Below are 14872 nucleotides of genomic sequence, written 5' to 3' on the forward strand. Positions count from 1 at the left end.
TGAGAAAATGTGGGAGTTCTTATTAAAATCCAGTCTTTACCTCTTCGTTTTAGGGATCAGTTCACCCACAACAGATGAAATCCCATTCACCACCATTGCATTGGGGATGGACCATAAAGTATAGAGACAAAAGCTCTCAAAACTTGGACAAATAAAACCAAAACTATCTCCATGGTAAGCTACCAGGAATCATCTGGGTGAACCAACTCTTAAAACACCAATACTTCTGACTATATTTGTACATTGATAATGTTAGCTAGTTTGTCAGCATGATGCGAGGCATCCATGGCAGTTAAAGCCAACACTGTGATGGGATTTGTCAAGCAAACACAAAACCTGTATCAGTTTTTGTTGTAACTATATGGCCGTGTAATAAAAAAACCTGAAATGTATATACTAGGGGTGTGATGAGATCTCGTGCCACGAGATCTTGCGAAATTTAACTCAACGATATTTCTCGTCACGTTAAAAATCTGTCTCGCGACATTTGTGAGTTATCCAAACTTCTATTTGTGACCTGTGGGTGCCCTGGGAGGTCGCAGGGGCCGGCAGCTCATTAAGAAGAGTAAGAACGAATCTAAGCAGCACAGTCCTCCTGCAGCAGTCTCTCCCAGCTGCAGAGCCTGAGTCTGCAAATTGCTAACAGGCTAACAGTTAGCTCTGTAGCAGTACAGTGTGTATGTGCTGCTGCTGCAGGAGGTGTTCACTTAGCGATCTCTGTTTGTTTACAACAAGCACCGGACACTCTGTGCACAGTTAGCGATGCCGGTTCATTAAAGATCACAATCCTTATGATAATTAGCCATGCTGCTTTGTTTTGATCAGCTGCTGATGTTGTGCAGTTAACGACGATAGAAAACCAGACGTGACCTCCGGAGTCCCGTAAATCCCTCTGGGGGATTTTATTTTTTTATGCATCTTATTTTAACTTATATAAATTTTTGTTTCAATTTGTGGAAGAAGAAGTTTTTTAAAAGCTCATGCTTACATCATGCATGTAAAGAGTTACAATAAAACATTTCAAAATGCATGTGCAACTCGGTTAAATAAAAGTCTGTTGGTCCAGTGATATATTGTGTCATTGTAGTTTTCTTAAAATCTCGTCTCGTCTCGTTCTCGTGAACCCAATATCGTGTCTCGTCTCGTCTCGTGACCTGAGAGTATCGTCACACCCCTAGTATATACTATTCCTAATGTTACTATAATGCAAATAAAGGCATTTGTTTGTAGTGACTAGACGTTCAGCCATGATGTCTGGCTGTGAACTTCACGCAAAGTTAAGGAATCATGAAGAGGGAGCAGTGTCATGTGATGGATTGACGGGATGGGTTACAGAGTGTGACGACTGCTAGAAACTTTCACCTCAGTTAGATCCAAAAGACTAAAAGGGTCCAACCAGGTTAAGTGTCCCACTTAATGGCTTGGATTTCAGTTGGCTTCAGGTTCATAAATATCAACAGAGAAAATAATGTAATCAGCGAGATCTGATCGAAAGTCAACTTGGGACAAAACTACGACCTCTCTGGCTTGGTTTGAAAATCAGTAGACAGACATTTTTTTCATCTTCAGGCAGAGTTGGCCCTTACATTGTCAGGCCCGAGTCAGACGGAGGAGGCTGAGGCAGGAGGAATTCTGGAGATGCCTCAAGGTGCCCATCTTCACTGAGGCAGGGGGACGATGACCTCCACGTAGTTGATGGGGAAAAATCCGGACTCCCCATTGATCATGCCCTCGTACCAGTTCTCGTCTATCTGGTTGGTGAGGATGATGATGTCACCCTCCTTAAAGCCCAGCTCGCCCTCGTTCTCTGGCTCAAAGTCATAGAGGGAGCGGCAGCATGGCTGGTCCAACACTTCCGATTCTGCACCACAGGAGGGGATTATGTTATTTAGGGGGTTAGTTTATATTATTATACACTGTAAAAAAACTGTTGTTTTTACGGTAAAAAAACTGCAGCTGCGGTTGCCAGAACTTTACTGAAATAAATAAGGTGCAACTTTTTGTAATATTACGGTAAAATATTAGCACTGTTGATTTCCCGTTCAAGATTGCCATTTTATTCCATATTTTATGTTAAAAAAAAAAAAGTTTTTCCATCAAAAGAAATGCTGTTCTGCCATATAGTTGACAAGAAAATACTTTAGAAATGTTGCATGAATTAAAGATTTTACCATTAAATATTACAGTATATTTCTGTTAGAGATATGGTGTTAGTACATTTAACAGTGAGAAAAAGTATTTTTTTTACAATATTATATTATATTATTATATTATATGGCTTGTATATATATTACAGTATATTTTGCTACAAACACGGTGCCAGTGTATTTTACAGTGGAGTATTGTATTTAAAAAAAAAAAAAAATGTAAAAAATACTGTTTTGGCTGATATATACATTTACAGTGTTTCAGGGGCGGCTGTGGCTCAGTTGGGAGAGTTGGTTGGCCCCCAACCGAAGGGTTGGTGGTTCGATCCCTGACATGTCGAAGTATCCTTGAGCAAGATACTGAATCCCAAATTGCTCCCGATGTGCTGTGTTCATCGGTGTGTGAATGAATTCCCAATGGTGGCAGATGGCACCGTTTAGGGTAGCCTCTGCCACCAGTATGAATGTGTGTGTGAAAGGGTGAATGAGCGCAGTCTGTAGTGTAAAGAGCTTTGAGTGGTCGCAAAGCAACTAGAAAATCGCTATATAAGTGCAGGTCCATTTACCATTGTTACTGACAGTCTTTTACTGTCATGGTTTAGCAGTTTTTAAGTCTGTTTTATCTTGTGACAAAGTTTTAGATTATAAATTTACTTTATTTCAGAGGAATAATGATGTAAAAATTGCAGTAACTACAAAATCCAACTAAAACCAAAGCAGACTGCAGTAACCTGACCTTGACTGTGATACAGTGCAGCCATGAATTTTTCATTGAGTTGAAAAGTGAAGACAAAAATAATAGAAATTATGAGTTAATTTGATAGGGAAATTATTATCTAGATAGTGATTAAGTAAAAAAGTGAGATAAAAAGACTAAAATATGGCATTACTTTATAATATTAAGTCTAAAACACAGAAATCTCTGAATAGAGTTGTTAAACACTTTTAACCCATAAGAACCCAGACCCAAATATCCTTAAAGGAAAATTATGGGGGATATACCACAAACCAAATATATATGATATATATAAATAATGGCATAAACGTTACATTGGGCGTTTATGGTATTTTTTTTATTAAGTTTGTGGTTTATTACGTTTGTGGGCATTATTACATTTGCGGGCGTTACAAACATCAACATGGTTGTTGCTTATTTTTCTGTTGATGAATGTTTTCAGGACTTATTTATACAGATGTGGATGCAGCGTCAGTGTGTGTTACTCACGCTGAATATTGCCATTGGTAGTGGGGCTCTCAGGCCATGACAGTGGAACAGAGGTTATATGATCAGCTGGGTGAGGTGTAAAGACAAATGAAGATGATGTTGAGCAAAAGACAACACAAAACAATGCAAACACTCATTCATCTACAGTGTGCCACTCCATACTGCAGGTACCAATAACCAGCTTCACAATTATGCTACAAGAAAAGCTTTACAACTTCGGCTTCTCAAATCACTAACCACCTCATCACAGTTTAGCATTACATATAGGATATGGAACTCACTTCCTCCTTTCTTAGTCAACCTTTCTCCTCATTTAAAAAATCTTTGAAAAACCTATTACTATTTAATAACCTATTATAATTCTTGTTTCATTGATATGTTTTGCCTTTGTTTTGTTTTTCTAGTTTCTTGCTCTTTAAAATTCTATGTTCCTTGTTCATTTTATTTTTATGTTATATTAGGGAATCCCACTATTCAAGCCCCATGAGGGTTTTTTTTGGCTTCGCTGGCATGTCTTCATTTTTATTTCAATATGTATATGGAATATATAAATTGTATTATTGTTGCTGTTATTATGTTATTTTCTTTCTTTTAAAACTGTGCCAAATAAAAAAAAGAAAAAAAAAAGGCACACTAGATGTGTCAAACTAACTTTTATCAGCAGGGGGCAGCAACCTGTTCTCAGATATTGCCATAGATAAGACACATGCTTATATCTGTTTTCACCAAGGTTATTATAGTAAAGAAAACTAACGAAATAACGAAAACTAGAATTGAAAAAACATTTTTGTTATCTGAAATCTATTTAATCTATCTGGTTTTATGACTTAATAACCTTATTGGGGCTGAGATGGATCAGACAAAGAAAATAAAGGAAACATTTATTGTGACCTTATTGAATCTGGCACCCAAAAAATACCCCATTACAAAAAAACTAAAACTAACACTAAAACTAATAAAAACTAAACTAAAACTAAGCATTTTCCAAAAAATAAAAACGAATTAAAACTATCAAGCTCACTCTTAAAACTAATTAAAACTAACTGAATTTGAAAACAAAAACTCACAACAAAATTTAAACTAAAACTAATGAAAAATCCAAAACTATTATAACCTTGGTTTTCACCTGCGTCAACATGTCTGATGAGGGACTGTAACAATTGTAACAATTAATCTAAAGCTCTCTCGAGTTAATCAGACAATAATATGGGTAAAAAAACAGGAATAAATGGTTTATTTTGTACCTGGAACTAACAACAATTTCAGCTTTGGCTTTTATTTACTGACACAATAGCCACATTACTAACCATACATTTTTTTAATTGTTTTTTATTTGTAACTGCTATGTAGCTTTTCACTCTTGGTAATAATGATAAACTGCTGATAAGACACAACTGTCAGTTAAAGCTGGAAAAAAAAAAAAAGATTCCAGTAAAAAGCATACAGACAGCTCACATAGCAACAAACTTATAGTGGTGGATGGGGAACATGTGAGATGTTCACATTTAGTGTCTAAAAACAGTCATGGTAATCTGCATTTGATGAGCGAAGGGATTTATACTTAGTGGATTAGATCTTAGGTTTACATCTACATGTGATCCAGCCACAATTTATCTGTATAGGCATTAACAGCAGGTGGAGGGGAGCTCAGAAAATATAGCATAACTGCCTATAAGTTACACACGCGACAGCCCAAAAAAGGAGAGCCTTGCACCTCAGGAGTTTTAAAGGAATACCTACTTTTCCCATTGACTGTGTGGTTGATCTGGATATCTGGAAAGGATAACAGAAAAAAAAGTATAGACCAGAACTCAAAGCAAACTATGAAGATGGGGCTGACAGAGAAATACAGAAAAGGAAGCAAACAGACAGGTAAATAAAGACAGGTAGTGTATACCTGTGGATCTGAGCGACGAGCTGTAGGACAGGCCGTTGTGCTGACTGTTGTCCAGGGCCTCCATGCTGCTCCTGATGGATTTTGGTCTGAACTCTCTCTTGGGCCGACTGCTAGCTGTGGATATCCTGGCTCACAAAATACCAGAGTGTTAAACAATTGTAACATGACGGCAAAAAATCAATTAGCTCCACCATCTCAGGCTATGTTTACATTATGACGGTCTGAACAGAATACGCAAAAGTGGCGTCGTGTCTTCACTTTTTATTCCGCGTTTTATTCCGCTAAAGTGTGTGAATTGGATTGAGTATGCATGCTAGGCGACATCACTTAAAGCGATAAGAGCATCTTTGGTTATGTGGAAGTTTTCACGCCACACGTTTTCATCAGCTACTCCTTCCACAAAGTTCTCCACCATCCACTGGATCTCCCAGGTCTCGTCCAAAGCCGTCTGGCTCGCCTCCCACCAATTGCTGCATCCAAAATGTGATAGAGGTAATTACAGATCCTTCGCTGTTCACTAATACCATCTGTGCATATCCTGTACATTTGGTGGAAAGACTCCTGTAAGTTTATTAGAGCTGCCAGAGCAGCTTGAAGGTCCGACGCATGGAAATAATCCCACGTTTGTTTATTTCCCTGTACTGGAGCATGTATGTGACGTAAACTCGTACGTGACGTGAGCAGATCTGAGCAGAGTTTTGTGTCTTGGCAGTGTAGACGGACACGTTAGAAATGAAATGAGGCACTCATTATCGTTGTATGGGCGAAATACCAGTCATTTCTCTTATGAAAGAGAATGTAAACATGTAAAACCTTTGTTTCAATACACAGGGGTTTGGTGGCTGAGTTAGGCATTAACTAAGTATAGATAAATACATGTAACCAATTTTAAAAACATCAAGTGAATAAATACATATCTTAAAGAAAGGTTTTTGAAAAAAAGAAACATGTTCAAACTCAGTCAATCAAGTCTGGAAACTGAAATGCTGGTATCTCATTGGTAAATGGACCTGCACTTATCGCTTTTCTAGCCGCTTTGTGACCACTCAAAGCAATTTACACTACAGACTGCACACATTCACCTGTTCACACACACATTCATACTGGTGGCAGAGGCTACCCTAAAGCAGCTATTCTCAACCTTGGGATTCCGACCCCAATTGGGGTCGCGAGATGATTTCTGGGGGTTGCCAAATCATTTTGGAAGTCAGCTCTGTCTCCACTGTGTTAAAGTGTTCGTGTGTTAATGTGTTTTAGTCTTTTTAGTCATTTAATGTCTTTTTTTTGGTCATTTTGTGTCTTTTTTAATAATTTTGTGGTCAATTTGTGTCTTTTTTTGGTCATTTTGTTTCCTTTTTTGGTCAATTTGTGTCTTTTTATGGTCAATTTGAGTCCTTTTTTGCATAATTTTTGGTAATTTTTTGGTCATTTTGTGTCTTTTTTTGATCATTTGGTGTCATTTTGTGATCAATTTGATTATTTTTTGGGTAATTTTGTGTCTTTTCTAACAAATCCCAAAGTAGCAAGTTAGCTAGTTGTAAATTACTTTCCAAGGAGTCTCTGGATTGAAGCTGACTGTTACACACTCAGGAGGTCAGAATGGACCTCTAAACTTATAGCAAAAGACTTCGATTAAAAAGTAACAATAAAATAGAAAAAAATATATAAATGCACAGACAGAAAGATGTTTTAGTTGTTGTCTGCTTCATTATTTGTCCAAAATTTGTCGTATCAACTGAGTTTGTATGATCTGAAGTGTGCGTGTGAAATTGTGTTCAGTGAGCGGGGGTCAAGCACAACATGCATGTTAAATTGGGGATCGTGACTCAAAAAAGCTGAGAACTACTGCCCTAAAGGGTGCCACCTGCCACCATTGGGAATTCATTCACACGCTGATGAACGCAGCATCAGGAGCAATGTGGGGTTCAGTATCTTGCTCAAGGATACTTCAACATGTAGGCTGCCATTCAACAAAATGACAAAGAACATGTAAGTTGCATGCTGAGTTGCCATGAACCTGGACCACATCCACCACATTTCATTCAAGTACATAGAAACCTTTGTAAGTCTACTGCTCTGGTCTTCATACTTTAAAGATGAAATACTTTTTGAACAGCACAACAGAGTGAGATTTTCCCAAAGGGAATGAACGTTGTAAAGTAATTACTGAGAGCAGAGTGAAGTGTAGCTTCCTTACCTCTTCTGCAGCTTTCCACTGAGCTCCTCCAGGATTTCACACGACTGCCTGTGGTACTCTACAGCCGCCTCGATCAGTGCTGACAGCTGGCTCACCTGCTCCACCTGTTGGCCACAAGAAACAACACACATACACACAGAGAAACACACACACACATACTGTACATTAACTTACCCTCCAGCAAAATGACATATATCTCCTTTAAAAAAATTTAAACACAAGGCAACAGGCAATTTAAACATGTCTACTTATTAACGAGCAACATGTGACATGCAGTAACTGCAGTAACTACTGGTCAAAATGGAATTATAACTAAAAATGAACTCCTTGATGTCTGTTTAACGTTGTGAGAAAGTTTTAGATTTCAATTTTGCCTTATTTCAGAGAAATAATTATATAAAAACAAAAAATCCAACAGTAATTGCACTTACCACAGTCTGCTTTGGATATATATATATATATACTAATTTAAACATAAAAATAATAGAAATCATAAGTTAATTTGAAAAGGAAATTATTATCTAGATAGTGATGAAGTAAAAAAGTGAGATAAAATTATATTCAGACTAAAATATAACATTTCTTTATAGTATTAAGTCTAAAATACACAAATCTTTGAATAGAGTGGTTAAACACTTGAAAATCTTTATTCACTGAAAACAAAATATAAAATCTGAAAGAAGACAACAACATTGTTGTTACTGCACTCTGGTTTTGCATTACTATTAGAACCTTTTACAGCAATGCAGTAACTACGTTTTTGGTGTCAAAGGTCATAGCAAAAAAAAATGACATCATCAATACATTTAGTAATAAGTGTCATATCTCTGACCTACGCATAACCTATTTGGCTGGCCACTTAAAACATGTTAAAAACTTTTCTCAGTTTTACCTTTTGCGTAGTTACTGCAGTTAGACTTTGTAGGGCAGTATAGTATGTGGTATCACAGATTGTTAGTTTATAAGTAGACATTAAATTGCCTGTTGCCTTGTGTTTAATACAGCCTTCCAGTCAATTCTTCGTTTTGCAGTTTTCTCCTCTCTTACATCATTCTCCAGGAAGTTGAACATGCTCCTCTCAGCCAACTCTTTGCTCTCGTCAAACTTCTCCACAGCCTGCCGGATCTCCTCGTCTGGGATTTTCCCCTGACGCTTCTTCTTATAGTCAAAGTCTAACCGCCGGCCCTCCAGCTTCTTTAGGTGGTGCTGCAAACACAGAGTGGAACTTTTCTTTATTTTTTATAACACGTATAAAATGATAAATGGACTGCTTAACACTTTTCGAGTTCATAAACTAACCACTAACCTACTAAGGATTTAGGGCTCAAGTACAACTGGACCTCTCTCTGGTAGTAAGTAACTATTCTGCAAACACACTGTATAGTATGGCCTGTATGTATAGTAGGGCATAGACTTAAAGACTGATGTAATAATAATAGTACCAATTAGGGCCAGGACTCGATTAAAAAAATGTATCTAATGAATTAGAGGCTTTGTAATTAATTAATCGAAATTAATTGCATTTTAATCGCATATAATTATTTGACCTGAGAACAGGGTGTGGGGTGTGTGTGTTTGTGCGTGTGTGCGCATGTGTGGGGGTGTGTGTGCGTGTGGGGGGTGTGTGTGTGTGTGGGCGGTGTGTGCGTGCGTGCGTATGTGGGTGTTTGTGTGTGTGTGGGGGCTGAGTGTGCGCGTGTGTGGGGGATGTGTGTGCGCGTGTGTGCATGGGGTGTGTGTGTGTGCACTGGGAGGTGTGGGGGATTGTGTGTGGGGGTGTGTGTGGTGTGTGCAAGTGTTTGGTGTGTGTGCGTGTGTGTGTGGGGGGGGTGTGTGGGTCTAACGTTTCAGCAGCAGAGAGAGTTATTGTTATTGTTGTGTGTGTGTGTGTGGGGAGGTGTGCGTGTGTGTGTGGGTGTGTGGTGTGTGTGCGCCTGCGTGTGTGGGGTGTGTGTGTGTGGGGAGTGTGTGTGTGCACATGTGCGCATGTGGGGTGTGTGTGTGTGGGGGGTTTGTGTGTGTGGGTCTAACGTTTGAGCAGCAGAGAGAGTTATTGTTATTGTTGTGTGTGTGTGGGGTGTGTGTGTGCGTGGGGAGGTGTGGGGGTGTGGGGGATGGGTGCGCGTGTGTGCGTGTGCGCATGTGGGGGTGTGTGTTTGGGGTGTGTGTGTGTGGGGGGGTGTGTGTGCGTGTGTGTGTGGGGGTGTGTGTGTGGTGTGTGTGTGTGGTGTGTGTGTGTGGAGGTGTGTTAGTGTGGGGGTGTGTGCGTGGGGGAGTGAGTGTGTGGGGGGTAGAGGTGACCCTGAGGCTGAGCTGTGTCAAGATTGTGCAGTAACTCGAGAAATGAGTCAGGTAAGAGACGAACCTGCTCAAAAGTTGCTGAAGTAAAAGTTGTGGTCATACCTGAGCCTCTGAAGTCAATCTCTTGTATTGATCTTGTTAGAGAACAAGAAACTGATCTTTCAGTGAGGGCTTTGTTTGATCTGGTGTCTCCGGTGGTAGACAGGGAAACTGCAGCTCAGGGGTACTTACAAAGTGGTGCGCTGGTGCGTAAATGTTCTGCACAGGGTGATGATTGTGTGGGAAAACCCATAGTGCAGATTGTGGTGCCTGAAAAATTTGGAGAGTCTATCATGAAGGCCTCCCATGATGGGGCTGGGCATGGGGCTGGCAATGGAACTTGCCATCGAGTCTTGCAGCATTTCTTTTGGCCCAGATTGGAAGGGGATGTTGCTGTTTTCAGCAAAACTTGTCAGCTGCAGAGTTTGCTTGACTTTGTGAATGGCTTTAGCCATAGAGTGTATATGGTTGGGCAAATGACAAAACAAAGGTTTTGCCATTTGAGGTGGCCATTGTTTCTTCCGTCTTGTCATTTGGGATGTTTGCCTTTATAGAGGGCAAGGAAAATATACTGGCTGATGCCTCTAGACCCTTCTAGTAGCTTCCAAAGCTTGTTGGTTAATGTCACCTTATTTGTGTTTTTCCTTTCGATCATGTTCTCTCTGCTCTCTCTTAAAATGCTCCTAGGTCTAAAGGTTGCGGAGGGGGTAGGAAGAGTGCTGTGACGAACTGGTAATGTAAACAAAATTAAAGGTAGCCTTACTATTATGTTTTTCAGTCTGACTTAAGTACCCTGATAAGATGTATATCGGGGAGTGGGAAACTACAGTGTTGAAGTATTTAATGTGTGTTGTGGAAATATTTTACGGAGTACCTGTTTGGTCTCCTTTCTTATTTGGGGGTGTGTGATGACCCCCTCCCCCTCTGTGTGTTGTCGCATGCTTTCTCTCTTTTGTAGGAGGAGCCACAGGTCAGGCCACTCCTCCAGTCTGCTGGAGAAGCACACCTGAATCCAGTCTCAATCACTTAGGCTATATAGAGAAGCTGAGGCCTCAGCTCTCTCTCTCTCTCTCCTCCACAGCCACTGCCTTGGTTTGTTTTAATTGGTTTTGTTTAGTTTGTTAGTTACTTTCAGCTTATACACTTGCATTTCACCACATTGCATGCATGCACACACCTCACCACTGATATACTGACTCACATAATTAAGTTTCTTTGTGTTTTCACTTCATTAAATAAACATTATTTTCTTATAACTTGAATACATGTGTGGTCTCCCTTGTTTTTGTCATGATCTATGAGCCGCTTTATGACACTACCACACTAGCCGCTAGCTGCTATATGTTTTGCATTGAGGTGTTACTTGAAGCTGGATGTGCTGCGGTGATATGTGAATTCCTTGTTGCACAGCAACACAACCATGCTCTTACCGACGCTACCATCCATTGGTTTTTTGTAACAAAATGTCCCATCATCCAGGGGGCCAACCAAAGCGCTCTCATCAGCTTCTTTCTTCACGTTCACTGTGGTTTGTTGTTGTCTGAACTCATGAACGCTAGTTGGTGCTCCAGTATAATCGGTCCGCCTGTAACTCATCCAGTGAGAAACGTTCCACGGTGCAAAAATAAGTGCGATTAAAATGTGTCAACTTTTTACGCGTTAATTTTTGTGTAATTAATCTTAACGCGTTAAAGTCCCGGCTCTAGTACCAATGCAAACTCACACATACTTTACATGCAGGAAAATGCAGATTTTGTTGTATATTACAGCATTTGTTCTTTTTTTAGTAACTGTTTCAATTATACATCTTTGAAATAAATACATTTTATCCTTTTTAAGTAAATACTTTCAACATTTTTTTTTTTTAGCACAAATCATCCTTTTTATCTTTTCCTTTCCTACTTTTTGAACAGCTGTTGTACTTCTACTTCAAGTTTACACACATGGGTCAAAAATGACCCGCATGCATTTATAACAGAATTTGGCGGGAAAAATGTCTTTGTTTGCATGTACGAACATATTCACAGCTCAGCACAGCTCCCTTTACACACCTGGAACACGTAAGTCTTGTTTTTTTCAATTGTTCTAACGTTACCCTAACAAAATATTTCATAAATAAACAGTTGAAGATGTGGAAATGAATGCGGGTCATTTTTGACCCATGTTGTGCATTAGAAGGGGTGTCAATATGTTGTGCATCAAAGGGTTAAATGATGCTAACATTCAATTATATTCAAGACGATTTACACTGGTCTTATAGCATATTACAAACAGCTATTTGCACATTCTTCACGTGTTGTTACAGTCACCCTGTGTTGTCAGCATTATTTGTATTTGAGGGTGAGGTTTTGAACTATGGGATCAAATCAATAGTCTCTCACACTGTATTTTGTGTACCCTGCCAATTATTAATTTAACATGGCATACCACTTGTGTTTGTTTAGGTATAAGAGGGGACATGCTGCTTTACCATGATCTCTTTGAGGTCCTTATCCTGCAGATTCTGCAGGGGGTCAACAAAGTTTTGTTTGACACTTATGTCCAGGGAGTCCTTCACATCTGCCATCTGCCTCATGGCCTCGCCCATATCCACCAGAGCACAGCCTGTAGGACAGAGAGACAAAACAGTCAATTTCTAGTCTTTTCTAGCCTGGCTCGATTTCATTTTGAACCTGCAGGCAGTCTGGCAACACGGGACGGCAAGACAATGACGCGTACTACTCGACAGATGGAAGCTTGTAGTTTTGTAGCTTTCTTAAGGATCCAACATGGCTGCAGCAGACGCGAAGCTCTATTTGGATCTAGCTGTAGACGCCGTTTTAAATAGTTTAGAGCGGAAGTTGATTTTAAAAGAAAAACAACGTTTGACTTTACACTCCTGTTTAACCACGAAAAATGATGTTCTAGCCTTGCTTCTGACAGGATTTGGCCAAAGCCTAATGTACCAACTAGCCCCGCTACCGCTCACCGCTCTCGCTACGAGCCGGGGGACAGCGGAGCCGCCGAGAGACCCACAGCAGCTCGTCCATTAACCATAAAATCAGTGGATGTGTGTGGCTGAATGACATGAGGGGGGAATAAGGTGTAAAAAAAATAAATAATCTTGCAGAAAGCGAGAACTGGAGAAGCAAAGCAGCAAGCAAAACACACACACACACACCAACACTGCCGGTAGAGTGTGAGCAGCCAGAGTCAGAACATGCTGCAGAAAAACATTGCAGAAGCAGAATTGAGCATTTTAGTGTCAAAGTAGAGATGGGCTAGTCTGGCTATGTAAACATCAATTTCTGTTGCTCTACATACGTCATCTGGTAGAACTGATACGATTGGCTAAGAGCTATGTACAGACGCTTATGATAGACATTCGTAGCGCCCAATAAACTGCTCTGGAGGATCATAAACCACACCTCCTCTATGGAAAAATGAATTGCTGGTGTCCAGATCAATCTCATTTGTGATTAGTCTGGTGTTAGCCAGGCTAAATCTTTTCAGCATGGAGCTGAAAAACAATGTCCATGTCTTAGTTTAAACCTCACAGGTTGTGTGTTGGGATTGTGTTATTTTTACACACTTAATTTTGAATCCCACAAATAGGTGGTTTGAAGTCTAAAACAGTTCAAACATATCTCATGCTCCCCTTTAATTATTTAGACAAGGTTTTTTTGTCATATTATTAAATTGTGAGTGGGACGACATAATACCATATACACAAAGCCATCAGTCCCACAACTCACGGCTGTCTCTAAGTCACTCTAAACCACAAGTACTGATCCCAGAGTCATAAAATGGTGTAGAGGAACTGTGTTGCTAATCAGACTGTAAAAATACCTGGTATGGTGCAGAGTAGAAGAACTCTTGGCCCAAATATCCATTATAGAGAATATCCACTGGCTCTAATGGAACTACTTATAGTGGCCCTTCTTCCCAGAGGCTAAATCGTCAACAGATAGATGGCCGAGGGGTTCAGAGATTGCATTCACAAAAAATTCAAAACAAAGTAGAAGTGCAGCTGCCATTTAAACTCTGCATCACGGTCAATCATTACTACTACGTCAGCAAGTTGATGGTGGAGGACAGTCTAAAATGTTATAATTTGCTTGTGCTGTTGAACCAAATAAATGGACAGAGACTTTTATTTTGAAAAGGAGACTTATTTTGAAAGCAAGAAGTGCACATCTTTTAAGCATGAGGGGAGAGTCTGAGAAGCGCATCTTGAGGCGCCTGTATAATTGCCTTATATTGTTGTTTTTGAGGGGAGACAAGTCTGAAATATGAGCTGAAACAATCAATTGATTAATCTGTTCAAATTAATTGCAACCATTTGCAAGTTGCTACATGAGAAAGAAAAAGCATTGCAGAGGTATTTTTTAGTCTTTAGTCTTAACAGTTAAAGTTCTACAGAGCAGACTAATGGTTCATTTTTATTTGTTAGGGCTTTTGATTAGTTGCTTTGGGACTGCTATGGTTGTTTAATTGCTGTTGTTTTGGTCTTTTAAAACTTGTATGTACATTTTTATTGTATTTTTATGTTATTTTATTCTTAACTTATTTATCCTCTGTTAATGTGAAGCACTTTGTGACTTCTGTCTGCGAAAGGTGCTATATAAATAAAGTCTACTTACTTACTTCTTTTATAAACCAAAGCTTCAAGACTTCAAGGACACCTTGAAGTTCTTTATTTCCTGCAGCACTGAGACAGCTGGCAGGGTGGCAAGAGTTCAATTAGTTTCTGGAAAATAAAGTGTCTGTATAGACTCCATCAAGCTCAGGATTTGGCCTTTATTGCTCAAAATAAAGTAATTAAATTACTTTACACGCTTATTATTAATTTAACATGGCATACCACTTGTGTTTGTTTAGGAATAAGAGGGGTTTTTTAAAGATATTTTTGGGGCATTTTGTAGCTTTTTATTGACAGTATAAATATATAGAGTGAAAGGGGGAGGCAGAGGGGAAGACATGCAGGAAAGGGCTCCGAGCCGGATTCGAACCCGGGCCACCCGCTTATGTGGATTGGTATGCGCTCTACCTAGGTGTGCCACCAGGGACGCCCAAGAAGTGCAGTT

At 39.6% G+C, this 14872-nt stretch overlaps 1 protein-coding gene across 1 annotated transcript in view; it reads right to left on the reverse strand.

Moving 5' to 3' along the window:
* sh3gl3a (SH3-domain GRB2-like 3a) overlaps window positions 1–14872 on the reverse strand; it is a 57572-nt gene that overhangs the window by 2546 nt on the left and 40154 nt on the right. Inside the window, exons 5-11 of the mRNA XM_059350880.1 lie at window positions 12277–12410; window positions 8514–8672; window positions 7467–7570; window positions 5270–5394; window positions 5113–5145; window positions 3373–3438; window positions 1–1861 (exon numbers count right to left, since the gene is read on the reverse strand). The exon at window positions 1–1861 is cut by the window's left edge and continues 2546 nt beyond it. Of these exons, the coding sequence (XP_059206863.1) occupies window positions 1659–1861; window positions 3373–3438; window positions 5113–5145; window positions 5270–5394; window positions 7467–7570; window positions 8514–8672; window positions 12277–12410 (824 nt within the window). The 3' untranslated portion in view covers window positions 1–1658. The remainder of the gene's footprint in view (window positions 1862–3372; window positions 3439–5112; window positions 5146–5269; window positions 5395–7466; window positions 7571–8513; window positions 8673–12276; window positions 12411–14872) is intronic.

The sequence above is a fragment of the Centropristis striata genome, chromosome 2 (genome assembly GCF_030273125.1).
Source record: "Centropristis striata isolate RG_2023a ecotype Rhode Island chromosome 2, C.striata_1.0, whole genome shotgun sequence".
NCBI classification, from domain to species: domain Eukaryota; kingdom Metazoa; phylum Chordata; class Actinopteri; order Perciformes; family Serranidae; genus Centropristis; species Centropristis striata.